Source organism: Phalangium opilio, unplaced genomic scaffold, assembly GCF_054372755.1.
Source record: "Phalangium opilio isolate 3A_F unplaced genomic scaffold, DU_Popi_V2 ptg000217l_1, whole genome shotgun sequence".
Taxonomy (NCBI): Eukaryota; Metazoa; Arthropoda; class Arachnida; order Opiliones; family Phalangiidae; genus Phalangium; species Phalangium opilio.
In genome coordinates, this window is record NW_028324218.1 from 9,417,202 (window position 1) to 9,443,652 (window position 26,451).

The following is a 26,451-nucleotide window of genomic DNA, read 5'->3' on the forward strand; positions in this document are numbered from 1 at the left end:
AAACTATCGCAGTTATTATCATTACAAATATGCCTGTAATCTCTGGTTAATTAATATTACACTATTTTTATAGATGGATATACTATTAAATTTAATACAAATCTATTTTTATAAATGCAACTGTAATACATACTATTAAATTTACCTTTCAATATAATTCCTTAACTTCAATTGTTTTATATCTTAGCGTAGGAAGTAAAACTAGCTAGCATTATAGTACTACCATAAGGTTATATGTTCCACTAGTATGACGTACACTTCCTATAGTTCGTAATGCTAGAGACTTACTGAGAGCAAGTTCGAGAACGAGAAGCGAGATTTGACTATAAGCAGTTTTGCAGTCCCTCTTCCTATTTAGTCTGTTCAAAGCCTTTGACAGAGCCTCACCAAGCGTCACTTTACGAGTAGAGAATCTATGACCATGGATAAAGAATGCGCGTGAGGAAATTAGTTTTCACGCTACAGGATAGGCAACTCCCTATCTCGAGCGACAGAATATTCTGTATACACTCTGTTACAACATCGGTTGTCAGCACACGCAAAGTTGTTTCTCTATGTAATCTAGCCTTGCGCGTGCTGTCAAGAGACAAAAAACTTCAGGATCTTCAGGATTTAAAATATCCGCGAGTTTTTTTAGCTCGAGTGCATGCACGGACCTCTTGGCCTTAGTTTCAAATACGTGTGAAATTGCCTACAGCCTACTACGTGTATTTGAAACTAAGGCCCAGAGGTCCGTGCACTCGAGCTAAAATACTCGCTTATATTTTAAATCTTGAAGATCCTGAAGTTTTTTGTCTCTTGACAGCACGCACAAAGCTAGATTACATAGAGACCTCGCTTTACGCGTGCTGACAACCGATGTTGTAACAGAGTATATACAGAATAAGCTGTCGTTCGAGATAGGGAGTTGCCTATCCTGTAGAGTGAAAACAAATTTCCTCACGCGCATTCTTTATCCATGCTATGACCTACGCCACTTCATGACAAGAGCTCAGTGACAATCTTGGAGAGAATATCTTATGAACTCATGAACTTATGGTACAGCAAAATGAAATCTTATGGAAAAATAGACAAGGAAACAAAATTTAAGGTTTGAAAACGTTTTTATTTTTATTTTCATTGACATTATTTTATTCCTATGATGCAATAACATCGTGGTGACTTCACTGGATCAAAAACTTGCAACAAATAGCAGTTCGAAATTGATTCCTAAAATAACATGTACGTTTTAAAAGTGGTTAAAAAAAATTAAGCTGCTTTCGAAATCATACCTGTTCAATGAGGTATAGTAGCATAATCAAAAATAAATAGGGGAAAGTGTCGGACAGCCATATTTTCCTGCCTTTGCATTAGCTTGACATGCTTTTCGAGACGCTCAAACGCGCGAGAGGTGTTTAAAATTGTATCAGCCAATTAGATTTATAGTTGATGATGTCATTCTTCCCGAAAATTACGCTCGTACGCCACCAAACGGGAGAATTTGGCATAGGCGTATCTCAAGGAAGAGTCGCAACCTCCGCGCTCTGTTCTATTTTCTTTAGTGTTATTTTCGTGTTTGAACGCTGTTAAACTTTATTTAAAACGTTATAACGCCGAAATTAAATTAAAAATGCCGCGGAAAAAGGTTTGCAGCTCTTCTATCGATAATATTACACCAAAAAGTCAGTCAACCCAGTGTAACTTTTACTTAAACGATCAAATCGAGTGTAAAGCCAAGGCTTCACAGTATAAACAAACTCAAACTGAAATAATTGGGACAGTAATATCCTCTTCTGCTTGGAATGACCTAAACGCATTTGTTGTTGCAAAGGGAAAGCATAACAACTGTTCAACTAAAAAAAGAAAGTTGGACTTTGTGGATAAAGAAACAATAACAATCGAACTACCAAAGTTGATTGATAATAGAACAACAGAAGATGTTCCTATTCTACTTTCGGAAGTTGAAGGCTACATTTTGAACCAAAACTTAAGTAAATATGATTTTATTCCTGCTTGTACCAGTTTTTAAGTATTGTAATTTGTATAATCATATTTTATTCATCGTCTGTCAGGTAACATTGAGCTGAGATATTTGAAGAATGTTCGTGGAATTTGTGAACAGCTAGAAGCTACACCAAAGAATTCCCTATTGTCTGTTTCACCATCTGTTCATTATGCCGACACACCAATTCGTCTTCTGTTTTCTTCTAATGGGATGCTGTCCCAATTATCTTTATTTAAAAAGCCACAAGAGACGAAATTCATCCTTCCAAGTGATAACAATCCAACCACCACCGATTGCATTAATTGGAACGTTGTAAAGGGTGCTTTGAGTAAACTTAGCTCAAAGCATGTATTCTGCCCTGGGATACCCAAGGTAAAAAATGTCGGGGTCAGGGTTTTAGGGTGACCACTCTTTCTGTATTTAATAAGTGGGATGCTATTTCCCTATATTTGTAATATTTCAATACATAGTTTACACGCAGGGAGGATTCATACCATTTTTACAAGGAGACCAGGCAACTTAGAGTGTAAAATAGCGGACGATTTTACGTTCTAAGGCGCTTGGTCTCCTTGTGTTAATGGTAGGAATCGTCCATTCCTGTAAACTATGTATATCCAATGCTCCGATATTTACGTTTTTCTTAAAATAACATAGTATTAGATTTAATTTTAAATCGTTTGTAAATTCCTTATATTCCCATATTTTAAAGACGTGGCTGTGGTCACCCTGGGGTTTTCACAACAATTTCTGGCATTATTTTATGAACCATGATTACTTTTGTGTTTAGGATGAATGTGAAAAGAGAGACACTAAAACATTGGTGTCAATTGACTACCCATTTGAAAGGTTTCAGTCCATGAACTGCCCAGTTTGGTTTGTTCCGCCAGCTAATGTTCCAAACGCAAAACTTGAGCAAAGAATATATGAATGTGGTCACTGTAGAGCTTTAGAGTGGTATCTTAAGAACCAAAAGAAGTTGAGAGGTTCTTTAACCCCGGAACGAAAACTGAAAAGAAGATATGCTGGATCAAGATGTACCATTACTAACCTAACGCCAAGATCACGCACCAAACGATTTAGAGAAAACCGCCTTCGAACATACAAACAAAACCAGAAAATCAAAGAATTAGAAAAACTCTTAAGTGACACAAGGCTCCAGCTACAAGGTAAACATAACGAGGAGATGACCAAACTAGTTTCAGAAATCAAACATAAAGGTCAGGAGGAGTTGGAAAATATTTTTTCTGAAGCGACATCGAAGAATGAATTACTTGGAATGGCATTGAGGAAAGCTTGGGAGACAGATTCCTTACATCAAGACGAAACAAATGACTTTTTGAAGGACCAAATAAAATGTAAAAAAGGATCGAAAGGTAATCGGTGGAGCGCACTGACATACAGAATAGCTTTATGTGTGTTTTCGCGTTCACCTGCGGCGTACGAAGCATTATCATCTTTTGATATATTGCAACTTCCAAGTGTTTCTACCTTAAGAGCAAAAGCAAGAGAAATACCGTGTGATGAAGGAATTGATTTGAAGTTCCTAAGAAGCGAAGCTAAGCGATTTGAAGATCACCTAGTCTGCACGTACAGTGGTCAAACAAAACCTAAAGAAGGGGTTGTAATATTTGACGAAGTCAAGGTTATTGGGAAGCTTATGTGGAATTCTCGAAATGGAAAGTTTGTCGGCTGCGCTTTATCTCCAGAAGAATACCCCTCTTTAGATGACCTTTACAAAGATGTTCCAATTAATCAGGTTCTGGAAGGGGAGTATGTTCTACAATATTTGTGGAGATGTGTTTCCACCAAATTTGACATAATCGGTCCATACTTCATGACGTCGAAACCAGCTTCCAATGCCTTGATTTCAGATACACTACTTCGAGTTATGTGGGCCTTTCACACTGTGGGACTGTCTACGATTGGACTTGTTTGTGATGGTGGAAGCAACAACATAGCTGCTTTAAGGCAAAGTCTAGGAGTAGCAAAGTTTCCAACACACGAGGTGAAAGAAGATGGATCGATTAACTTTACCATTACACCGAAATTTAGAAATCCCTTCAAACCAGAGTTATGGGTGCACTGGATAGTTTGCCCAAGTCATGAAATGAAGAATTTGATCAACGCATTACAACATTCGACCGATAAGGGAACTAGATATTTCACGAAAAACAAAACTCATTTTGGCTGGGATCAGATAGTTGATGTGAAGAAACGTGAAGATGATCGTCGAGCATCAGATGAACTGGCGCAAGTTAAAGGATTGAATCAGTCCCATATACAACGAGATTCGTGGACAAAGCTCAATGTAACACCGGCAAAAATAATGCAACAACGTCCAATGCTTGGAGAATTATACAGTTACGCAAATCCCAAGTATGAAAATCAGCCAGTGGATCGAGATTCTGTAATGGAATGTTTCTACTATCTAAAAGCATGCAATGACATTTTCGAAGAAGGGTTACTAAGCCACAAACGAGCAGATTCTATTATGTCTGACCCTGTACAATCTATGCTAAAGGGCCTCAAGTATTTTGAGGAGTGGGCCACGGAAATTATCAAATTGAATGGCGATATTGGCAGAGACAAAAACTTCTTGGCGTGGCAGACGTGGGAGCTATTAAGAATCTCCGTTTTAGGATTTGTGGGATTAGTAACTGATTTCTGCAGTAGGCACACGGATGAATATATTTTTCCTGTCAGAATAAACGGATCCGCAGTGGAAACGGTATTCAGTCAGATGAAATATATTGCAGGTGGCAAATTAATGAGCTCAAATTATAGAAGTGCCAAGCGTTCACTTTCTATAAAAGCTTGCACCAAAACCTCTCAAAATTGTGAAGCATCCTATAGAAAAGTCGGATTAGATGTTCTTTACGATAATAATACAAATTAAGAAGAAGCATTTTGACTATTTTCGTTTTTATTGAAACATTGGCTTTATGTTTACAAACATGTTTACCAACATTGTACAGTACTCAGTAAAATTATCACATTTTTGCTTAAAATGGAACTTGTTGCGTATGTTTTACACATTAAAAAAATTATCACATTTTTGCTTAAAATGGAACTTGTTGCGTATGTTTTACACATTAAAATAGGAACAGTACAACCAATAACAATGACAGATTCCAAAATTATCACTAGCTTGATATTTAAATATTGAATAATATCTTTTTCTTGACTATCCTGCCTCCTCTAGTTCTTCTTTGTGGGCTGACAGCTTGCCCAGAACAAACCTGCTCTTTTTTTGGGTTGCTAATTTTTGTCTTGGTAGATTTTGAGACGAAAGTTATAGGTTTTGAATTTTCTTCATCATTGGCAACTTTTATGATCTTCAGTTTCTTCAACCTAGACTTTTGCGTTGCGGCTTTGAGTTTAGGTACTGAATTATTTTCTTCCACTTTCTCAAATTGTCTCTTTTTTCCGCACATTGACTTTGAATCCGCTTTCGCAGTGGCGTTGCTACATAGATTTGTTTGGATTTGTTTTTTTTGAAACGTTATACAATGTGCATCTAAGAGTTTGACCTCCTTTGCTTCTAATTCCTCTTTTTTCATTTCGAGCATTTATCTTGCCCCGCACCAAGTCTGCAATTTTTGCATGCCCAATCTTTCGTTGCCACACTAATCTTAGCTTTTCTAGATCATCACTAGTAAAGCCTTGTTTTATGACAGCGGGTATAGTCGAAGCTGCTACATGAAACATAGTTTTCAATTCTTCATCACTCATGAGACAGGTCATGGTTTTCACTAGAATATAATCGCAAATAATTTTAGCTGTAATTTTTAAATTGCATTTTTATGCACTTACAAATGGCTTTTGAAGAACAATTGCTGATAATCCATTTCTTGTATTGCGAAACCACAACTCGGTTGATTTCAGTGACGTATGGAATTAATATTGTAGCCGGTAAAAACATCCCTCCAGTGTTAAGCATAATTAAAGCTGGTGTCATGTCCTCTGCGTTCAGGTCAACGTTTCTGAGGCTCAAACTCACTTTGTACAACAAACGCGCATCATCCCTTTGCTTTTGTGTTAATGGCTTCTTGCCCCTCCTTTTTGATTCACAGGATTGCATATTGCATTTGTTCAATTTCCAAATTTCGCCCAAAGCACCACCTCCGATTCTATTTATGGTGTAAAGGCGATCACTCTTAATGTGCCTTAGAACCGAGTTTCCTGCAGTACATTTGTTTGGGTCCTTTTCTCCACCATCTACCCAAGCTTGTGACTTCAATGTTAGCGAAGGTACATTCCTTTGACGTCTAGCTATGGCGAGTTCGTCAAAAACTCGGAAACTAAGCCAATGAATAACAGAACTCAGAGAATCTTTTTTGAAATTATAAGAAGACAGCGTGTTTGCAGAAATAAGTTCTCCTACACTAAAACTATTAACCCAGAGAAACCTTGATGTGCAGTTTCTTTCATTCTCAAAATCCTTTCGAAACGAGGCATAATTATTTTGCAGCTTATCCATCAATTTTTCGAGGTCACCAGTGCTCTTTAATTGTTCGCAGATGTTCTTGAAATCCTCATTTAATTCAAAAAAATCATCTTTATAATCATTTAGAATTTTGTTTAAAGTTAGGCCCTGGTTGAGGCGATCAACTTGAGTGGCCATGGTAAGCCTCAGTCAAAAGCAGCTAATGTAATGTAAGCAGACGATCTTTAAATAAAACCGCACTATTTCTTCACGCGCAATTTCACTAATTATCTTAGGTACGTCGTGAATAGGCGAGGGGGATGAAACAGATTTCGCGAGTATGCATTCACCCCTCCAAATGCATGTCACAGACGAAGGAGAGAGTCCGACACTTTCCCCTATTTATTTTTGGTATAATTGCAGTCTCAACCACAGTTCCCATAATTATCCTTATCTGCTGAAATAGGTATAACTTTTCCATCCATGCATTGTTCTCCTTGAAATACTGGTCAATTCTTTCGTTTGTCACCTACGAAATTTTTACATTTTTAATCTATGCACTGTGGTTCAAGAAAAAAATTGCGTTACCACTTGTTTCAAATGAGATAGTTCTAATTTGTCAAACGCCTTGTAAACATATTCTTGAAAGTTGGCACACTTAGCAGAGATACGTCCAACTTGTCGTTCTGTTGTCATTGAAACTTTATGATCCTTCAATATCACTTCCAATAGTGCGCGGTAAAATATTGTGTGAGATTTGTCCTAACAGAAAAAAATGTCATTTGAAAGAATTGTTTCAGTTTCACAAACTATAGTCATTAATAGTATTACTAGCGTAAGTTTATAAGATATGTTCCAATGTTACAATACTTATACTTCATAATGCTAGAGACTTACTGAGAGCTTGTTCGAGAACGACGCGATAATTAACTACACTCAGTTTTGCAGTCCATCTTCCGATTTAGGAGAATCTATGACGTCTCACCTATGTCACTTCATGACAAGCTGTCAGTAACCATTAAAAATAGGGGTGTGCGAATACCACTTTTTGGGTATCGAACCGGTTATCGAATACCAAAAAATTTTCCTTATCAAATACCGAATCGAATAGTTTATTCCAAATCGAATACCGAAGAGTTGGGCCTTGGTAATTTTTTTCCTTCCCGATTAATCGCGAATAGTTAAGCCTCCGCGAATATTTAACCCTAATATTCGCGAATACTAGGCCAACTATTCGCGGTTAATCGGGTAGTAACCCTAATATTCGCCAATAGTCAATACAAAGCAAGGAGAAGAACATTTAGAAGCTCCTAAATTTCAAAATACCTCTCCTCATTGGTGGTCAAGTATTTCTTAAAATTTTCCTGTGCACTTGCTGGTAGTTTTTGATGAAGGACAAATAAAATCGGGATGATATTTTTTAAAATAAGGTGGGCTCTCTAGTGCCAAGGACCTAAATTTATGGTAGTCGAACTTTAACCGAATAGTCAGTTCGGTATTCGATATTCGAATCGAATAGTGAAAATGGGCTTATCGAATATCGGATCGAATTATTCGGTTCGGTATTCGATCGAACTATTCGATTGAAACGGTTAACCGCACACCTCTAATTAAAAAACTTATGGAACATATTTTATGAAATTATGCTACTACCAAGAATGTTCAGTAAAATATTGTGCAGGATTTGTTAATGGAATCGTTTCAAATTAGCAAATTTCTGTCATTTATGAAAGGGTCGTTTTATTACAGAACTGCCTTTATTTACTTCTGAAAACCTTGTTTCCTTCATTTTTGCACAAAAATTACCTCTATGATGGTCCTTTCAAATGATTGACACGCTAGCATTCTAGCATTTCGCCCCAACTTGCATTTCAGATTTGTTAATAAGTTAGACATAGGAAAAGAGCCCTCACTTTCATCGTAATCTAAAATATATTTAGAAAATGCTGAGAATAGTATAAACATGGATAAAGAATGCGCGTGCGGAAATTTGTTTTCACTCTACAGGATAGGCAACTCCCTATCTCGAACGACAGCTTATTCTGTATATACTCTATAGACCTTTTCACACTTATGGCCGCGCATGAGAAGTTGCAATGTTTGGGGGCATGAGTTATAGCGCTTCTATGGAGTTAACGTGTAAACTAAACTACGATGGACGTATGGGAGAACTTTTTGAAATTTAATATTAAAATAAAATGCCTAGTATTTAAAACCTAGATAGTACAATTAAAACCATGTTAAGAAATAAAGTGTTTAAGTTCTAATGGAAACGATGCATTGATATTAGTACGCCGCTATAACTCACTAAGCCTTGGCGACGGTATGGGATCATCGCTTGATCGGCAAATAGACGGCGATGTCCGCCGATGCCGCTGCCGAAAGCGCTGCCCGTAAGCTCTGGTGCCCAATTTAGTGTGTAGAATTTCATTAAATGCCCTAATTTTACGTTTATCAATTGAATTCGATAAAATTTTACCTCGGAAGTTCAATTAATACTTTTACAACAAGTAATACAACACTGTTTTATAAAAATAAACTCGAATGTGTAGCAAATAAGGCAAAAGGAATGGTTAAAAGTACTGCGCTGCCCCCAAACATTCTTTCTACGCATGCTCACCTCTCGAAATTTTTCCCCCCTTTTCACCCCCGCTCTACCGGTGAAAAGGTCTATTACAACATCGGTTGTCAGCACGCGTAAACCTAGGTCTCTATGTAACGTAGCTTTGTACGTGCTGTCAAGAGACAAAAAACTTCAGGATCTTCAGGATTTAAAATATCCGCGAGTATTTTAGCTCGAGTGCATGGACCTCTAGGCCTTAGTTTCAAATACGTGTAGTAGGCTGTAGGCAATTTCACACGTATTTGAAACTAAGGCCTAGAGGTCCGTGCACTCGAGCTAAAAAAACTCGCGGATATTTTAAATCCTGAAGATCCTGAAGTTATATGTCTCTTGACAGCACGTACAAAGCTAGGTTACATAGAGACCTAGGTTTGCGCGTGCTGACAACCGATGTTGTAACAGAGTAAATACAGAATAAGCTGTCGTTCGAGATAGGGAGTTGCCGATCCTGTAGAGTGAAAACAAATTTCCTCACGCGCATTCTTCATCCATGGTATAAATTTAGAAAGTAGCATTTTAAAGCTAATTTCGGCTTCTGTGGTGCCCTTAACATGCTGGCGACTATGGGTGAATCTACTGGCATTTGTTTAAACTAAACCCCAGCCGAGACTTACTTTAAAACCCTAGGTATCCCGACTTACTCTTACTTTTATCAAACTTGGACTTGGCATTTTTGTAATATTTTTCCTCTATAAGATGGTAACAGCAACCCACATAGCATAATACTGTGGCATTTTGAGTTTTAACAAAATGTTGAACAACATCACTCCCTAAATTTCCACACGTGTGTAATCCACATATTAGAAGTGTTGGATCTGTGTTAACTATTTTCATATTGTCTGTAACTAAGTTTTTGATATCAGTCGACAAAGTGATGTTTTCTTTGAAAGGTACAAAATGACCCCTGATATCACAGATGTCAGTGTTTTCTGTTCGATTTCGTTTCAAAAACTCTTTTCTAAAATTGCCGTTACGTTTTTCCGCACCATTTTTATTTATGTCGGACGAATCAATGCCTAAAACGGAAAGCCCATGTCGAAGGGCTAATAAAGAAGGTAGATATCCTTTGCCACATCCAAAATCAACTATCTACAATATTGGAATTAAAATTAATTGATTTCGACGGTTTCAAATTCAGTTAATTTTAACAAGAAGTTATATCTAGTTTACTAGGGAGAAGGTATAAATTCGCCAGATTTCCAGCTTTATCTCCAGTCCAAACGTAGGTCCGGAGTCAATCCCGCCTCTAAATTACAACCAGTACGTATCTCATTGGTTCTTGAAAACTCACGTCAGCGCGACGACGCGAGTGACGAAAATTACAGTCATATTTTCCGACTGAGGAGAGGCGAAATAGCCCGGCGCCTCCTTTTACGTCCCCCCTTGTATTTTGAAAGGGGGACTGGGACTATGGCGCGCGAATACAAAGGCATCTTATACCTTCTCTCTGAGATACTGATATAACTTCTTGATTTTAATTACCACATCAATTTCACATGGTTTTGCAATATTTGCAATTAAATTTGCCATCAAATCAGTTTCGTAATGTTTCTTTTGCGAGATCCACATTTTTTGAACATCTCCTATGTTTCTATTTTTACATTCTTCTGGTAGTAACATCTGACTTGAAATGTTTCTCACATGCAGATTATTGATTTCCTCAACCAATTGTGATAGGTTTGGAAATTTGCTATTTAAATAATTACCAAAATTTTTGAAAATAGAAAACCGTTTTTCAAGTACACCTAGCGCCATCTACGACGGAAGGAAATAACTATATTGCTATATTTGGATATATCATGGATTAACTAACGCTAGGGATAGTTCGTTCCCCCAAAAAGATAACGCATGCATGTTCCAAACGCCCCCTAGCAGCAGCTACTATCCCTAACAGGAAGTTATAAGAAAATTGGACCAAATATCACGTGGTCTATGACGTCAAAATTGAAATACTGCCTAAATTGGGCTAAAACGATTTAATTTGCCGAGAGATGGCGCCATATCTACATCCGTTTTGGTCCAATAAATTGGGGGAATGAAGAGGGGAATCAAGGAATAATTCGGAACATGTAGTTGGCGATAGCATTACATGGGTAACCCAGTTAGTGAACAATCCCTAGCGTTAGTTAATTCATGGATATATAGATTATTTTCTCATCGATAGATGGCGCTGATGTCAAATAACGTTTTCATTGGCTACATGTTTTTATAATGTGCGACACGTTTTTGTGTAATCAAATTGTGACTCTATGGGAAATATTTTGTATCAAATAACTTCTCTCCCCAATATATTAAAATAATATATTGGGGAGAGAAATGTCATAATATTTTCACTAGTGTTACAGTTGTTACTGTTCTCTAAACATAACTAAAGTTTAAACTACTTGTGTCTTTCTAGTCATGTGCACCTACTCATTTTTATATAAATTTCCAATTTTGAACTTTTGGACGTCTTCCTCTGTTAGAATAGTGTCAAGTTCATTCTTTAATTCCTGATTTAGTAAATTTTTCCAATAATCCTCGGTAATGACATCTACCATATGACAGTTCAACAATTCGTAGTGCTTATCCACAAAATTAGTCACTTCACGAGCCAGTTTTTCAATTTCTTCACATTTTGATTTTAAATTTTTACCTAAAAATCCTTTTTCAAGCCATAAATTTAAATTAGAACTCATTTTTAAGCTGAATTTCAATTAAAACTAATAAAAATTAACAAATTCCTTATAAAAATACAAATTTTTTCTAAGCCTTGTCAGAAATATAAGCAGATGAATCTGGAGGAACGTTATCCACTCGCACCAAAGCAGAGACCTGCACGGGCCGAGTTTTTCAGGCCCGACCCAAGCCCGGCCCGGTTTTAGAATTTTGAATAAGCCCGAAACCCGGCCCGAGTCCGAGAACATAGTTGGTTTTTCGGCCCGGTCCGGCCCGGCCCGTTACATGCATTAACCAAGCCCGGCCCGGCCCGGCCCGACACATTGAATGAATTGAACAGGCCCGGCCCGGCCCGGCCCGTTACACGTAGTTCAGTTGTAATTTTTATATATTTTTTCGATAAAATCAATGATTTGAATTCATATTTGCTTTAGCGTCGTGTATTATTCATTTTTTTGATAATTGTTCGTTACATTTGTTCTTAGAAGCTTATACTCATTAAAATTGTTTCATTTGAACTTTGGATTAAATGAGAATCAAGTTCGGCCCGGCCCGGCTCGTTAACTTCCAAAATTTTAAAAGCCCGACCCGGCCCGGCCCGTTAATTTCCAAAATTTTAAAAGCCCGACCCGGCCCGGCCCGATACAATTTTCAAAAGTGGAAAGCCCGGCTCGGCCCGACCCGATCGGGCCGGGCCTCGGGCCGGACCGGGCTTGAGCCCGGCCCGTGCAGGACTCTGCACCAAAGTCCATCATTTCTTTTATAAATCACTTTATCAAAGATTTATTGCTTCCTCGTGAAGTAAAAATATTCGTGCCAGTTTTTCAATTTCTTCATATTTTGATTTTAAATTTTTACCTAAAAATCCATTTTCAAGCCATAAATTTAAATTAGAACTCATTTTTAAGCTGAATTTCAATTAAAACTAATAAAAAAATAACAAATTCCTTATAAAAATAAAAATTTTTTCTAAGCCTTGTCAGAAATATAAGCAGATGAATCTGGAGGAACGTTATCCACTCGCACCAAAGTCCATCATTTCTTTTATAAATCAGACTTTATCAACGATTTATTGCTTCCTCGTTAAGTAAAAATATTCGTAAATTAAAAAATTAATAATAATAATGCTAGTTTTTATGTAAGTTCTAAAACCTAACAGTAGTTAAAATTAGGTTAATAACGTTGACAGTCCACTCCAATGTACTGTATGGGAGTTTGTACGTTTCCGGAGGTTCGTGTCTGTTCAGAGCGGTTGTGTTGTTGTTATCATCGTAGTCATGAGTTCATGATTGTTAAATGAATGCCATGAAGTCAGTTTTCAATGAGAAACAAATTTAATTTAACAATTTGACAGCTCATTGAAACTGTTCGGTGGGTCTAAATTACCAAACTTACAAAATCATGGAGAGTGTAAAATTTCAAAGCATTGATAGTTTGAAGTTCATGAACTTGGAAGGCATGACTCTTGACTCATTACCAAAACTATCCGTGCCTTTACCTCAAGACGAGGAACCACCTGAAGTATTTTGCCCCCTACAGTCGGGTAAACCACTAAGTAGCGAATCTAAGCAAATAATTTTGAATGTATTCATCGGTTTGCGAGTTATGTTCCCTTCTGAAACAATAGAGGGTTCTATAAAGAAAACGTCAAAATTGACTGGTTGTTCAGTACGAACTGTGTACAGGATACGTAAAGAAACTAAGGAAAATAGTGGGAAGCCCCCTTCACCCTTACGGTTAATGAAAACAGCAAAACGAAAGAGGAAAACTAGGAAAGAACTTTATAGTGATTTTATTGTCTCGGGTATTAGGAATATAGTTCAGGGTTTCTTTGAAAGGAATGAAGTACCAACTGTTAAAAAGATAATGCAGGTATGGTACGTTGCAATATATTGCAGCTGTATCATGAATGGCTGCTTCTTTGTAATCGCATATATTTTTCAAAAGATTGCAATTCACGATACAGCCTCTTTTAGCAGACGACACTCTACAGTGGCGCCATGGATAAAGAATGCGCGTGCGGAAATTTGTTTTCACGCTATAGGATCGGCAACTCCCTATCTCGAACGACAGCTTATTCTGTATATACTCTGTTACAACATCGGTTGTCAGCACGCGTAAAGCTGGGTCCCTATGAAACGTAGCTTTGTGCGTGCTGACAAGAGACTAAAGACTTCAGGATCTTCAGGATTTAAAATATCCGCGAGTTTTTTTAGCTCGAGTGCACGGGCCTCTAGGCCTTAGTTTCAAATACCGTGTGAAATTGCCTACAGCAGGCTACTACGCGTATTTGAAACTAAGGCCCAGAGGTCCGTGCACTCGAGCCAAAATACTCGCGGATATTTTAAATCCTGAAGATCCTGAAGTTTTTGGTCTCTTGACAGCACGTACAAAGCTACGTTACATAGAGACTTAGCTTTACGCGTGCTGACAACCGATGTTGTAACAGAGTATATACAGAATAAGCTGTCGTCCGAGAAAGGGAGTTGCCTATCCTGTAGAGTGAAAACAAATTTCCTCACGCGCATTCTTTATCCATGGTGGCGCCCTCTGACCGTCACACGCTGCTTCAATATCAAAAATACTTAATTATTACCATTATTCATTTAGGCTATCAATGCAGACGATAATTTTCCCAACCTTAGTGAATCAACAACATCAAGATTATTGAAAGACATAGGTTTATCACACTTTTTAAGATCTCGTGATAATGCCCTTATTAAAAAAGGACAACAGCCAACTACTCAACTAGCGCCACTTCCTTCCGTACAACCTCAACAACAACAACTACCCCATCAGCAACAATTGCCACATCATCATCATCATCATCAACAACATCAACAACAACCGCAACAACTGCAAGATCATATAACACAACCTCAACCTGCAGTACAACAAAAGGTTCCTCCATTAAATGATGGAAAACGTCTCCATTCTGGATCAAACCCTGTGTGGTGTCCACCCAAGACATTGTAGTTAATTTAATGTTAGAGAATAAAGATAGAATTGTGCCAGCTGATGGTCAAGAGAACCACTTTGCTTTTTATAAAGCTTAGTATTGCCTGTCATAACAAAATGTGTTTTTAAAATTAGCTAAGAATGTTTTGCTACTTTGGTACGTTCTACTAGTATTGAGAGGAAAATAATTTGAAATTTATGCTTAGTAGAAATAACCTAGTCTTTACGAAATTGAAAGGTGATTTTCAGGGATGGCCCCCAAAACGAACCCATTCTCTGAAGAGCAACAGAAATGGCCAAAAGCTTTGAAAATTTAACTTATGGGGAAAAATGTTAAGATATTTGAAATTTATGCATTTGCCATGAGTTTACCACTTAAAGCAAGTTCAGTTTTCAAAAATGCCGCTAAATGATCCTATAATAGAGAGGTGGAGTTGACCACGGAGCTGTATTGTAGAAGGAGTAGAGACTCGTAGCTTACCCTCTACTAAAAAAAGCTAGACCTTATTTGTCCATAAAAAGGGGTATGAATTTTGACCCTCCCTCCAAACCTATGCGAGACCATGTAAACAATAAAGATGGCCGCGAGCTACGAACGTTCAGGAGGGTTAAGCCTCGGTCTTGTGTGTATCGAGTCCGAGTGACGCGAGTTTCTCAAGCGTTTGCAAATCTTATTTAAATTTTTATTTTTACTATTATTTCTATTTATATTAACTATAATATGGAAAATATTCAAAGAATTAAGCCGGGAAAGAAGAAAACGACGCCTTCTTTAAAACACGTGACGTCAGAGATTGTTTGCATAGGCTCGGTATGCGCGAAAATTGTGCGCGGAGCATTAGTACGCTTATGTCTAGGCCCTAGAGGCCTAGTCTCTACTCCTTCTACAATACACATCCGTGAGTTGACTGGCCCTTTATGCTTAGCAAAGGCTAGTTTTAGCTCCGCCCCATGAACGAGTTCTGATTGGCTCCTGCCTTAGGCCAGGTAAAATTGGTGTGTAGAAGATTAGCCAATATGTTAGGAGTGCCATATGAGCCGAAATTTGCTTTAGTAACTCCTAAGTTAAAACCTGTTTCAATGGAACAAGAAACGTGTTCAGCCCCTTTATAACTTCATGTATAAAGGAGTATGAAAATCATTGGATGTAGATGCTAGAATTTCACATTCCTGCCATTAGAACTAGTGGTTTGCAAGTGTTAGGGAAAATGATCGCTAGAAACCAACAGTCGAGAGTATTTAGCAAACTATTTCCAAAAGCCCTTTCTGAAAAAGCGAACCCTGAGTAAATGTTTGTTTTCCATGAGTTACAGTTCAGTTCTTGAGGCATTCGACCCTACCAAAATCGCTCCCGTAGAATATCATACGAATAACCATCTCCCTCACTTTTTTTCCAGTCGATGTGCCCTTAAAAACCAGTTCCCCCAAGCCTAAAAAGGGCTATTGCTGGAAATTTGTAAAAAGAAAATTTAAATAAAATATTACCAATAACAGCTAGTGTATTAGATTCCAATTCCTACGCTTGTAACCAGTTTTTTCTGTTGTCATTTACTTGTTGGAAAGAAAAACGTTGTATGTGAAATAATGAAATTTAAAAATATTTGATATCAGTGTCCATGTCCATGTCTGTTCACTTTTTTCTCAAAGGATGATTTGCCAGCCAGATTTCATCAAAAAATCTTCATCTTCCTTTATCCACTTTGTGAGGGTGAAATTTTGAGATGTATACGAGTATACATCGTATATTAAAGACGTAATACTCACAATGAGGTCAACTCCGCACCACACAAATTCCCTTATTAACAATCTCTTAAAGCATAGCGCGGCTCCAGTGGATCCCCTAAAAGTTGACTTTCCTTACGAACTCCAGTTTTTGGCTTGGCGAAGCTAGAGGCATTTGTGGGCGGGATTTATACGTAAATGTTTAAATCCTGCCCACTATATAGCCTTTGCCAAGCCAAACCCGGAGTTCAGGAGGAAAGAACCCTTGTAGGGGATCCACTGGAGCCGCTCTATACTTTAAATTAATAACTTTTATTAGCAGTACGTCTCTAGAATTAACAAGTTAGAAACTACCGTTTGAGTCTTTTGAATTAACGAATTTAGTTTAAATCTAACGTATTTTACAACCAAATCTCTTGAATTAGCAACTTAGAATGTAACATATAGTCTGGTGTTTGATTACTTTGTTTTCTCTGGACGCAACAAAAGGACTTTGAACAAAAGCCCTATCTAAGGACCAGAAACCGGATGTTCGGTCTGAACCCTACATCAAGCGGACAATAATGCACTTCTTTTGAAAAGGGTCTATTTTCTTGTATATATTTCGATGCGGAAATTAGTTAAAATTGTATCTAATTTGAACGAATTATAACGCCATAAAGTTTTAAGTTTATTGACTGTCGGTTTCTTCTCAATGAATAATTCATAATTTGGCTCTAATTTGTCCACTATGCTTAACCAATAATGATATTTCTGGTAGGGCAACCATGACCATATTTGAAACGTTTTTAAACCCTTATATAAAAATCTACATATTAATACTCCTTGTTTAAGAATAGCTCGGTAAATGGTCTTATACCCTTCTTATACATTCTGCCGTAGACTAAATAATATAATTATATTGTTATATGAAACCGCTGATCCAATTTTGGACAACTTAAAGGGGTTCAATGTCGAAGCATGCAGTTTTCAATTGAAACTTTCTTTAAAAAAAAAACAATATAGCTTTCCTCAAAATTACTCGCGTGGTAAAATGGGGAAAAGATAGAAAAACAAAGGAAATGGTCTTTAACTCTATGCATTATTTAATATTGATACTCGTTATTTTTAAGATTTTCATATAAAAGACTCGGATTTCACTGAAATTGAAACTAGTTGACTTTAGTATTCCGTATATCGCACAACGTGCAAAAGAGATATCGTAAGTTTCAAGTAAGTGTGATTGAATTCGATTTTATATTTGTTAGTTTATGATTGAAGAGGTGTCAGCTTTAATGCTTAGTTATATTAAAAGGGTTTTCATTTGAAGGTATTAGATGCTGATATAATTCCTTTGTGAAACCCTTAATCAGAACGTGCTAATTGAATTAGAGCCGTTAATTGTTAATTACATGTAGCTGTTAGTTGTGCTCAACACAGTAAAGTGCAACGAAAACTTTATAGTTGGTCGGAGGTACAATTTTCAATTTTATCGATGAACTATGAATCTATTTTAATTTTTAGAATAACTCACAGATAGTTTCATAATGTTTCGCTATTCAGATAGGGTTTATAACTAATGGAAGACGTGTTTTTTAATTCAACTCTTCCTTTTAAGGATCAGTAACTGAATTAAGGTTTTTATTTTATTAATCATCGTATAAAAATCGTGTAGAGATTATTTAGTAGGCACTTCCATAGGAACGTCTTTTTAGGTATTTGAGCATCTTACTTTCCATAAGTAGTGAAAAAGTCTAACCCAAACTTCAATCTCAAATTTCGGACTAAAACATGTTTTTCTATGTTATTTTCTAACAGAATTTACAATGAGTAAATCACTAAGATGTCAAAGGCTTTTCGTAGCTTTACTAATCGTAATATTAGCATCAAGTCAAAAGACAGTATCACTAAGACGGATAGAAAAACTAGCAGCATTAGCTCTTATTGCCAATGCCGGAGCGTTTGGTAAGCCAATTTACAAACGTATTATGGATTCCCATCTCTTAACTTCCACAAGACATTTCGCTTAGGCGCCCGTTCAGCAGGAGAAAAAATATGGCTTAGAACCCCCCAACCTTGTGAAGGACAGTGAAATTCCTATTTTCTATCTTTGCGCATGGGCGAAATTTCAAACTCTCCAATCAGGATTCTCCTGAGAGCTATAGTTACTTTTCCTCACGTGACCTAGCTACTTTCGACTCAATTTCAAGCCACCTCACATCCGCGAGTGTATCGCGTATTCGGTGGCCAGTTTTTTGGCCTATTGGAGAATCCATAATACCAGGAGTTCATAATAACCCCCCGAACTCCTGATAATACGTAGTATTTATACATACCCATGTTTACAATTTGGAATCGAAATACCAACCGTAATTCTACATATTTAAAATTACCATAGGTGGTGGCCAAAAATTTATACCGGTACCTGTGTATGTTAACGGGGGAGGCGGTCACAAGGCTAAAGAATCGCACCCTCAACCCAAAGTTCTTCAACCGTAAGAACCGTTTTAACGAAAGTTATATCCAGGCTGGATCAGCTACTTCAATAATCTTCTGGTGTTCCCATCATCGAACTGAACTGTTATAGAATTTTTATCTAAAACAAAAGTCAATGTATGTTCTAGTTTTATGTGAAAATTCTACAACCTCGGTTGGTTCAGTTAGATTAGGTGGAAACTTAAAGTTTATGGAAGTTGCAAGCTTCTTATGGCTAAAACACGCATAATGATTTTTGCTTTACAGAATTATAGTCACGGGTTGCGGAGCTGGACACGGAGGTGGATACCCAGCTTTAGGTTTGGGAGGTGGTGCAATTGGTGGAGCGCATGGAGTATGGTAGCCATTTGTTCAGTGACTTTATTTCATCTCATTCATACCTCGGCTTTACATAATTCAATTCCAATCAAACTTTAAAATTTCCCATATAAATAGTTTTGAAATGTAGTACCATTGAATTGTCTGGAATGTAACAAAATATTGTACACACACAATATATTTCATATGTTTTAAATTGAAACTGGATTTCGTGATAATAAAGCTCTCTTAATAATGTTCAAAATAGTTTGTTTCCTTTTATTCGGATGTAGATGACCATAGTATTCCAATTCATATCATGCAAAAGCAGTAATAGATACAAATAATATTAATCGTTACGTTGCCATTTTCGCAACGTATCTAAGCGGATTTTACCTCGCGAATTATCTACCTCGCAACCTGTTGCACTTTGCTCGCGTCTGAACTCACGTCGCTACCAACCCATGAAATCACAGTGATAGCAGTCAGAACGAAACTATAGGTCTGAAGAAAGACCTGCTCTAAACTATACATCTGAAGAAAGACCTACACCAGACTATATATATATCTGAGGAAAGACCTGCACCAAACTATAGATCTAAAGAAAGACCTGCACCAAACTGCAGATATGAAGAAAGACCTACACCAAATGTAGATCTGAAGAAAGACCTACACCAAACTGCAGATATGAAGAATGACATACACCAACTATGGATCTGAAGAAATACCCGAATTCATATTATACATGCCAATTAACCTATAGATTAGCAGTGCAAATTTTATTTAATTACCTGTTACCTGTAGCTTTAGAACATTAATTTGCTCTGTCTGTTACTATCTTCAAAGACACTAACGTTCTAAAACAAAACGATGTTCAAGTTTCAATTTTTTTTTAAAATTCACCGAGCGTTAAGATCTGAGGTAAAAAGGGCGGTGTTTGAAAGTTCATTGAGTCAACGAAATTCACGTTTTAAAATTCAATTTTCCTATTATAAACATTTATTGTGGTGGTTAACTGCATTAAATATTTAAATTCCTTTATGATGTAAAAATTTAAAGGTTCCCTTAGTGCATACTTTTTTTCCTTAAGTGTTGCGATTTTGTATTTTTATTTGGCAGTTCTTCAGCCTTGAGGATGAAAGTAAACAATAAATAAAAACTAAAAGCATCTTTAATTTGTCGCTAGAGTTCTTTAGTTCTTTATTTGATAAATCCGCATAAATCACGCGAGTCTAAAAAAGGGTGTACCCCAAAACGTTGAATCGCTTTCTTGACCAACTAATGGTAAAATACTGTATAACGCTGCATACTCCGTGAAAGCATTTCCTTGTAACTAATAGTTTTATGGCTATAAAAGAAGATGCACTTTTTTATTGCCCTTCATCGATAAGAAGAAATCTTACAGGTAAGAAGTCATCTTTTTATTTGATGGATATATTAAATTTAGGTGAAAGTTTAAGAAACTCAATTTTTTTTTTGAAAGTTACTTGCTTAGTTCATCAGTGTAGCATAAGTTCATTAGATATGTTTGTCACTGGTTACTGAGAGCTTGTCATGAAGTGAGGGAGGTAGGTCATAGATTAGAGGTAAAGTGAAGACGCCTTGTGAGGCGCTGTCAAAAGCTTGGTACAGACTAAATAGGAAGATAGACTGCAAAACTGCGTGCAGTCAATTCTCGTGTCGTTGACGAACTCCTGGCATTACGAAGTGTGATTGTTTTAATATACGTTGTTTTGTGTTGCATTTCTTTATACAGTCATCATCTATATCAATTCAAGTACAAAATGGCCACTCAAAGGATAATTTCGAATTTAACTGCTATTTGCTTGTGGCTGGTATGTCTTATAAATATAGGATCTGTAATGGCAAGTATTCAACTAGGCAGACTTGCTGGAATTGCTCTTATAATGGGTGCTGGTCAAAGACGAGGATTTTATCCTCCAATTCCAATTATGTTTACGTAAGAACTTTAATTTTTTTTTACAAAAATTCACACGTTAATCTTAAAAAATATAATAAATTTTGAAAATCTAAATTTTTTATTTTAGCAATGACGATAATCCAGAAGGACGATTTCAGAATGGGTTCTATTTTAATTATCTTTAGATATTAATCAATTAATTAATTAGAATTAAATTTAAATGGAAATCCTTGAACTGCAGCAAGGTTTTCCAACATTTTAATTTTATTTAATTTAGTAATTTATGATTTTATTTTAATTTATTTGTACCTTATTTATTGTATGTATGATTTTCATAATTTAATAAATTTATTTATTTAAAATAGTTTTTAAGTATAAGTAGTAATTACCGATGCTTGATGGACTGAAGTATTGCGGTTAAAATATTTTATTACAGTGTTCAAAAACACTGTAATCTAGGTTGTTTACTATTATTATCATAAAAATCTATTCTTAATCCATCAATATTATTATTTAAATATGATAATTGATTCTTCAAAAAACCAAGATGGCTTTTTTTGAGCCCTCTAGGCACATGATGTCATAAATAGAGATACAGGAAAAGTGCGCGAATCGGGGTGTCGACACGGCTTATTTAAAATTGAAAATAAGTATCTCCAGGCCATAAGAGAAGTCAGTAAGAATGTACAATAAGGAACTCGGTATAACGACCAAAGACTAGTAGAACATGAACGCAATCCAAATTGAATATATTCTATTTATGGAATTGAGCGCCATATGGGATAGGGATTGTCATGTATTTCGTTCACGAACGCCAATCTTTTATTTAGTGCTTTTTTTTTCTTTTTTTTTGTAAAAGTGATAGAAGTGCAGCAAACTCTGGTACAATCCCTTTTGTGTGTTTTCATCTGCCATTTGGAGGTAGAATTTATGTAGTATAAAAACGTTTTAACCATAATTAAGCTAAATTATTTCAAACTTTAATCGTCAGTTTTTGCCTTTTTGGAACGAGCAGACGATATTTCCAAGAACCAATAGGAGAACAGTCGGTTTGGTACATGGTCCTTACCATTTCCAATGTTTAAAAAGTGTACAGTTAAGACTTATTTACTTTATTTTCCATGGTTTTACAATACTTTTTTCAACATTCTAAAAAAGAAAAAAAATGTTGTATGAACTATTGACCTTTAGCTGAAATCAAGAGTACCCTGTTTTTTTACAGAAAAGTCTTCAAGTATATATTACCCCGTACCAACATGGTGCGGAAATAACTGCTGGTTTAAGGCTCTTGTCCATTTTTTACTAGTCCATGTTATACGTAAATCTTTCTAAACTTGTTTCTTATTGCTATTTGAGATTGAAATGAACTACCGGAATTTTGAAATCGATTCTTTTTAACCCTAATATTTCCTAGAAAAGTGCAAAATTTTTATTGTTTGTTTAATTAACATATTCCTGGTATAGAAAACGGAAGTTGTCAACGATAAGGGTTATATAGTTCAGTTAAAGATAAGTTACAGGTTATTATTAAGTTGTTTTAGTCACTGATTGAAATATAAAAATACGGCATCGTTTTATCGAACGGCTCATTTTCTCGTAAACATTCCAAGTATCGGTTTCAAGTATTTGGCTCTCCAATTAATGTTTTGAATATATTAAATCATGGCGCTATGATTTTTAAGGTTTTACTATTGATTTTTGTTATTTCTTATAATCTTCAATCGACACATTCTGGATTAATTCGACGTTTAAGTGAATTAAATCTAATGTATCAATTAGCCAAAGAGTTTGGACTTATACCAAAGCAAGACAATGCAAGGTAAGAAGATTTTTAGTTATTATTATTATTTTCTATAATTCTGATAAGTTTATTTCAAAGTGAACGAAAAACTTCGAACACCGATAGTGGATGGGATGAAAACCAAAGTAGAAGTCCATTTCAATTTTAACTGAAATTCATAAGGTAAGAAATTTTTTTTATTAAATTGGAGCATTTAAATATGAAATGACAAGGTAAAATAGAAAAGACATGGGGAATCGCTTGTTGAAACTCTAGTAAACGTTGTACGCTTGGGTCATGGTGATGTAAATAAAATGATATGTAAGACGTTCCCCCAACATCTCTTAAGAATCATCCCGACGCCTCTAAAATTCCCGGTGTCGCTTATAAGTTTTTTCTGGTAACTGATAGAAAACATTTGTATACAGGATACAGGATGTTTCTGATAAGTATGCCATAAATTAAAGGGGGTGTTCTTTGGGTGATACTGAGTTAAAAGTGGCAAAGAACAAGGGGTCTAAAACATTTAATTTCGGAGGTACGGGCCCCCAAACATTGGCTCCTAAAACAGGAAAGTTGCCACACATGGGGAGTAATACTATCAGCCTGCCCATCTTGTTTAAACAAATTCAATAGCCTCCAATCTAAGAACTTTACTGAACCTTTATCTAGCAGAAGTAAGTGTGCCAGGGCTATGGGTCAACCCTCTTGAATGTCCCGATACTGAGGGTTGCCTCTTTTTTAAATCGAAGAATCTTATTAATGCCAATGGTTGAAATATTGAACAATACCTCTAAATAACGATGTTAACTTGGTACGAATAAAATAACATTGACTTCAAACTCAGACAAATTCTCATTAACGTTCATAGATCGGAGGCTATTGAAATTGTCTAAACAAGATGGGCAGGCTGATATGCCTCACTCCAAAAATATCTACCAATTTCCTTGTTTAAGGGACCAATGTTTGTGGGCTCGTACCTCCAAAACTAAATGTTTTAGACCCAATTTTTTTATGCGTTTCACTCAGTCTGACTCAAAGAACATTAATTTATGACATACTTATGAGAAATATTTTGTATGGAGTATTTACACTAACAAGATAAAGCTTAACACCCTATGAAATAGTAATATTGCAACACCTTATAACGTACCTTGAAATGAATTGTACGCGGATAATTTCCACACAGTATCGAAGTGCAATTACATCTATAAGCCCTTAGTTTCAAAAAAATATTTCGAATGCTACCTAAGTGGTTCTCAACCGTTTCGCAACACGTCTTACGAAATAATAATTTCACTTTATAACTTTCATTTCAAACTACCTCCATTTTGTTTCCGCTTAAATTTTAAAAGTTTAAAATAAATGTTACCTAGTAAACATAATAAAAAATTTGCATAGTAGACAACAAATAATATTATGATCTCTACAACTGTGGTTTCAGAAATTCATATAATTATGCTATACAGACTTGCTTATTGCGGAGTGAAACGCAATAGAAACCTGCATAGAATAAAAAGTAGTACTATTAATCTTTTCCTAAAATCTCTTAATCCGATATTGTTTACTTTTAACGGAAGTCGTTCCCGGATTGTTTATATCCTTTTATATCTTGAAGACATGTTGATTGTTTACGTGTTTACGTTACGGACATTAAACATTTACAAATGATTCCAAATTAGAATGACATAACATAATATTTTAAAAATAATTTAAACTTTTAAACATAACACTTCCTTTTTGGTCACTATATAATATTGCGGGATTGCAAGTTGGAAAATCACTAACAATTCATTCCTCAAGTGTTTTGAACGGATTTAGATTAGCTTAAAATAATGATTGCAAACCGTGTAACTTTCTCTTTGATGATGGTTATGTTTGTATTGGTTACTTTTCAAGCCCAACTGGGATACGGTGGCCACTTGGGAAAATTAGCTGCATTGGCAATCATGTTTGGACATGGTGGAGGATATGGTCATGGTGGAGGATATGGACACGGCGGAGGATATCACGGTGGACACTCTATTCCAATTCCAATTTACGTTGGAGGGTGAGTTTATAGTCTTTGTTACCAGTAGGAAGGTTTTCTTCAGTAATAAGGTTTCAGAGGCTTTGGTGCGCCTGCGCCTTAGGTATTGTTTTAAGAAATGGAAATTATCTCTCAAACGTTTTATATGAAGAAAAGGGCATTTTCCCTTAAGAAATATTTCGCTTTAATGTGTCAGCGGCGTAGCCAATCATAAGCTTTTAGATTGACACGTTAGCGAATGACCTCAAGTTAAATCTAAGGCAATTAAACACAGATGTACTGTAATGATAAGTTAAAACCCCCATTCTTCTAATGGCATCTCCTGTCGTCGTCCCCTAGCGGGAGGGTCCCGAAACTTTTGTGCTCATAGGTCATGTTACATCTGTGGTTTCAGTAGAAAAAGTTTCGATATTGGTCGTGGCGTGGTGCTAGAGAGGCGCTGCCCTAAAAGAACCAGTCCATCTGTGTTTAATGGTCTTGGGTAAAATACCCACTCATAATGAGTTCCTTAATTCATTGAAGCTAGGACATATTAGGAAACTTGTGTTATTTTAAATTAATAAATTCCTCCCGAGACACTTTAACTCCCAGCTAGGTCTAATCAGTTTATCATCTCGTAATTAGCGTCTCATTTCGGTCGATGCGTTACTAAAGTAATGATCAAAACGGAAATTCAATAATACGATATTAAGGAAATTTTAACAAACGTTGAGGGATGAGTTAAATACTAAATTATGAATCAGACACATTCACGGAAGTGGAACCTTCTTACTAAAGAAATAAGGAACTACTTTTCACCATTCAAAATACGAGAGATAATTTAAAATTAATTTTACTAATTTTAATTTAAGACATGGTCATGGAGGTGGTGGACATGGACATGATGACCATGATTGGTAAAGGAAATCAGACGCAATTTTAAATACTAGTAGTATGATCAAGATATGAAGTTTTTAAATTATTAAACACTGTACTTGTGCTTGTAATATCATGTAATATTGTGAGATTTTAAAATATATGTGCTTTTAAATGTGAATTTTCTGTGTCTTACTGTTTTAACCCTGGCTGAGGTACTTTTGGCCAGACGTTTCAGAAACAACCTGTATATCGATACGAGTTTAGGGTAGGAGCTCTTAATTGGTCTATAAGTTTGACTAAACTAAAGGATAATTGTTTTTCATTCCTGCTTCTATTAAATATATGTATTCTTGACACAGTAAATTTTTATTTAGAAAAAAAATGCGTATGTTTTTTATAATACCAATAATTTTTAAACGAAGTCTATAATATTAAAAAAATTTAAATACTTTTTTGCTATAAGGAAATTTTCCATTTATGAATCATTTTAGTCGATAAAGAGTTACTGTCCGTCAAATGTTCCAAATTCTTGAATATTTCAGTCCGTAAAAAAATGTCGGCTTTGCAAATGTTGATACGGATCGTTTAACTATAAAGTGACGCGTACTCCCAAATTAAGTGCTTCGCGTTTTACGTTTAATACCAGTGGCCAACGAACTGTGAGTTTTTGAATTAGTTTCCTCTCTTGTCTTAAAATACGCTTTGGTTAATCTTTTGGAA

The 26,451-nt window shown here is 36.0% G+C and overlaps 4 protein-coding genes and 2 long non-coding RNA genes across 7 annotated transcripts; 3 read left to right on the plus strand and 3 right to left on the minus strand.

The window, feature by feature from the left end:
* Window positions 1-1,084: 1,084 nt before the first annotated feature.
* On the minus strand, window positions 1,085-1,459 carry LOC149616170 (uncharacterized). The gene is made up of 2 exons (XR_016375839.1): window positions 1,272-1,459; window positions 1,085-1,209 (listed from the first exon to the last, which is right to left on the minus strand). It is a non-coding gene; the product is annotated as an uncharacterized LOC149616170 (long non-coding RNA).
* An 8-nt stretch (window positions 1,460-1,467) lies between these two features.
* On the plus strand, window positions 1,468-4,992 carry LOC149616171 (uncharacterized). Its single transcript, XM_089856457.1, has 3 exons — window positions 1,468-1,970; window positions 2,052-2,356; window positions 2,772-4,992. Exons 1-3 carry the CDS (start codon window positions 1,610-1,612, stop codon window positions 4,878-4,880), a joined length of 2,775 nt encoding a protein of 924 aa, XP_089712583.1. The 5' UTR covers window positions 1,468-1,609; the 3' UTR covers window positions 4,881-4,992.
* A 147-nt stretch (window positions 4,993-5,139) lies between these two features.
* Window positions 5,140-6,621, minus strand: LOC149616172 (uncharacterized). The gene is made up of 3 exons (XM_089856164.1): window positions 5,798-6,621; window positions 5,493-5,736; window positions 5,140-5,449 (listed from the first exon to the last, which is right to left on the minus strand). The coding sequence occupies exons 1-3, from the start codon at window positions 6,606-6,608 to the stop codon at window positions 5,140-5,142; spliced, it is 1,365 nt and encodes a 454-aa protein (XP_089712290.1). The 5' UTR covers window positions 6,609-6,621.
* Window positions 6,622-6,711: 90 nt separating this feature from the next.
* Window positions 6,712-11,815, minus strand: LOC149616173 (putative methyltransferase-like protein 25). 2 transcript variants are annotated; one of them, XM_089856047.1, is made up of 6 exons: window positions 11,446-11,809; window positions 10,516-10,723; window positions 9,681-10,122; window positions 8,217-8,335; window positions 6,999-7,172; window positions 6,713-6,939 (listed from the first exon to the last, which is right to left on the minus strand). In XM_089856047.1, the coding sequence occupies exons 1-6, from the start codon at window positions 11,709-11,711 to the stop codon at window positions 6,757-6,759; spliced, it is 1,392 nt and encodes a 463-aa protein (XP_089712173.1). In that variant the 5' UTR covers window positions 11,712-11,809; the 3' UTR covers window positions 6,713-6,756. The 2 variants fall into 2 exon arrangements, with proteins under 2 accessions (XP_089712174.1, XP_089712173.1); XM_089856048.1 differs by lacking the exon at window positions 6,999-7,172 and having other exon boundaries at window positions 6,712-6,939; window positions 11,446-11,815.
* A 1,114-nt stretch (window positions 11,816-12,929) lies between these two features.
* Window positions 12,930-16,254, plus strand: LOC149616174 (uncharacterized). The gene is made up of 2 exons (XM_089856245.1): window positions 12,930-13,563; window positions 14,302-16,254. Exons 1-2 carry the CDS (start codon window positions 13,093-13,095, stop codon window positions 14,665-14,667), a joined length of 837 nt encoding a protein of 278 aa, XP_089712371.1. The 5' UTR covers window positions 12,930-13,092; the 3' UTR covers window positions 14,668-16,254.
* A 5,912-nt stretch (window positions 16,255-22,166) lies between these two features.
* LOC149616175 (uncharacterized) lies at window positions 22,167-25,844 on the plus strand. The gene is made up of 4 exons (XR_016376133.1): window positions 22,167-22,883; window positions 22,944-23,027; window positions 24,744-24,894; window positions 25,725-25,844. It is a non-coding gene; the product is annotated as an uncharacterized LOC149616175 (long non-coding RNA).
* The last annotated feature ends 607 nt before the right edge of the window (window positions 25,845-26,451 follow it).

Bases quoted from the DNA above. Each gene is read 5' to 3' on its own strand.
- LOC149616172 (XM_089856164.1), bottom strand. From the start codon at position 6,608: ATGGCCACTCAAGTTGATCGCCTCAACCAGGGCCTAACTTTAAACAAA. The intron at 5,737-5,797 runs GTAAGTGCATAA...ATTATATTCTAG, and splicing joins TTGTTCTTCAAAAGCCATTT to TGAAAACCATGACCTGTCTC. The intron at 5,450-5,492 runs GTATAACGTTTC...AAATCTATGTAG, and splicing joins CAAACTCTTAGATGCACATT to CAACGCCACTGCGAAAGCGG.
- LOC149616173 (XM_089856047.1), bottom strand. From the start codon at position 11,711: ATGAGTTCTAATTTAAATTTATGGCTTGAAAAAGGATTTTTAGGTAAA. The intron at 8,336-9,680 runs GTAAGAGTAAGT...AATATATTTTAG, and splicing joins CAAGTCCAAGTTTGATAAAA to ATTACGATGAAAGTGAGGGC. The intron at 6,940-6,998 runs GTAACGCAATTT...AAAATTTCGTAG, and splicing joins TATCTCATTTGAAACAAGTG to GTGACAAACGAAAGAATTGA.
- LOC149616174 (XM_089856245.1), top strand. From the start codon at position 13,093: ATGGAGAGTGTAAAATTTCAAAGCATTGATAGTTTGAAGTTCATGAAC. The intron at 13,564-14,301 runs GTATGGTACGTT...TTATTCATTTAG, and splicing joins CTGTTAAAAAGATAATGCAG to GCTATCAATGCAGACGATAA.
- LOC149616171 (XM_089856457.1), top strand. From the start codon at position 1,610: ATGCCGCGGAAAAAGGTTTGCAGCTCTTCTATCGATAATATTACACCA. The intron at 1,971-2,051 runs GTAAATATGATT...ATCGTCTGTCAG, and splicing joins CATTTTGAACCAAAACTTAA to GTAACATTGAGCTGAGATAT. The intron at 2,357-2,771 runs GTAAAAAATGTC...TTTTGTGTTTAG, and splicing joins TCTGCCCTGGGATACCCAAG to GATGAATGTGAAAAGAGAGA.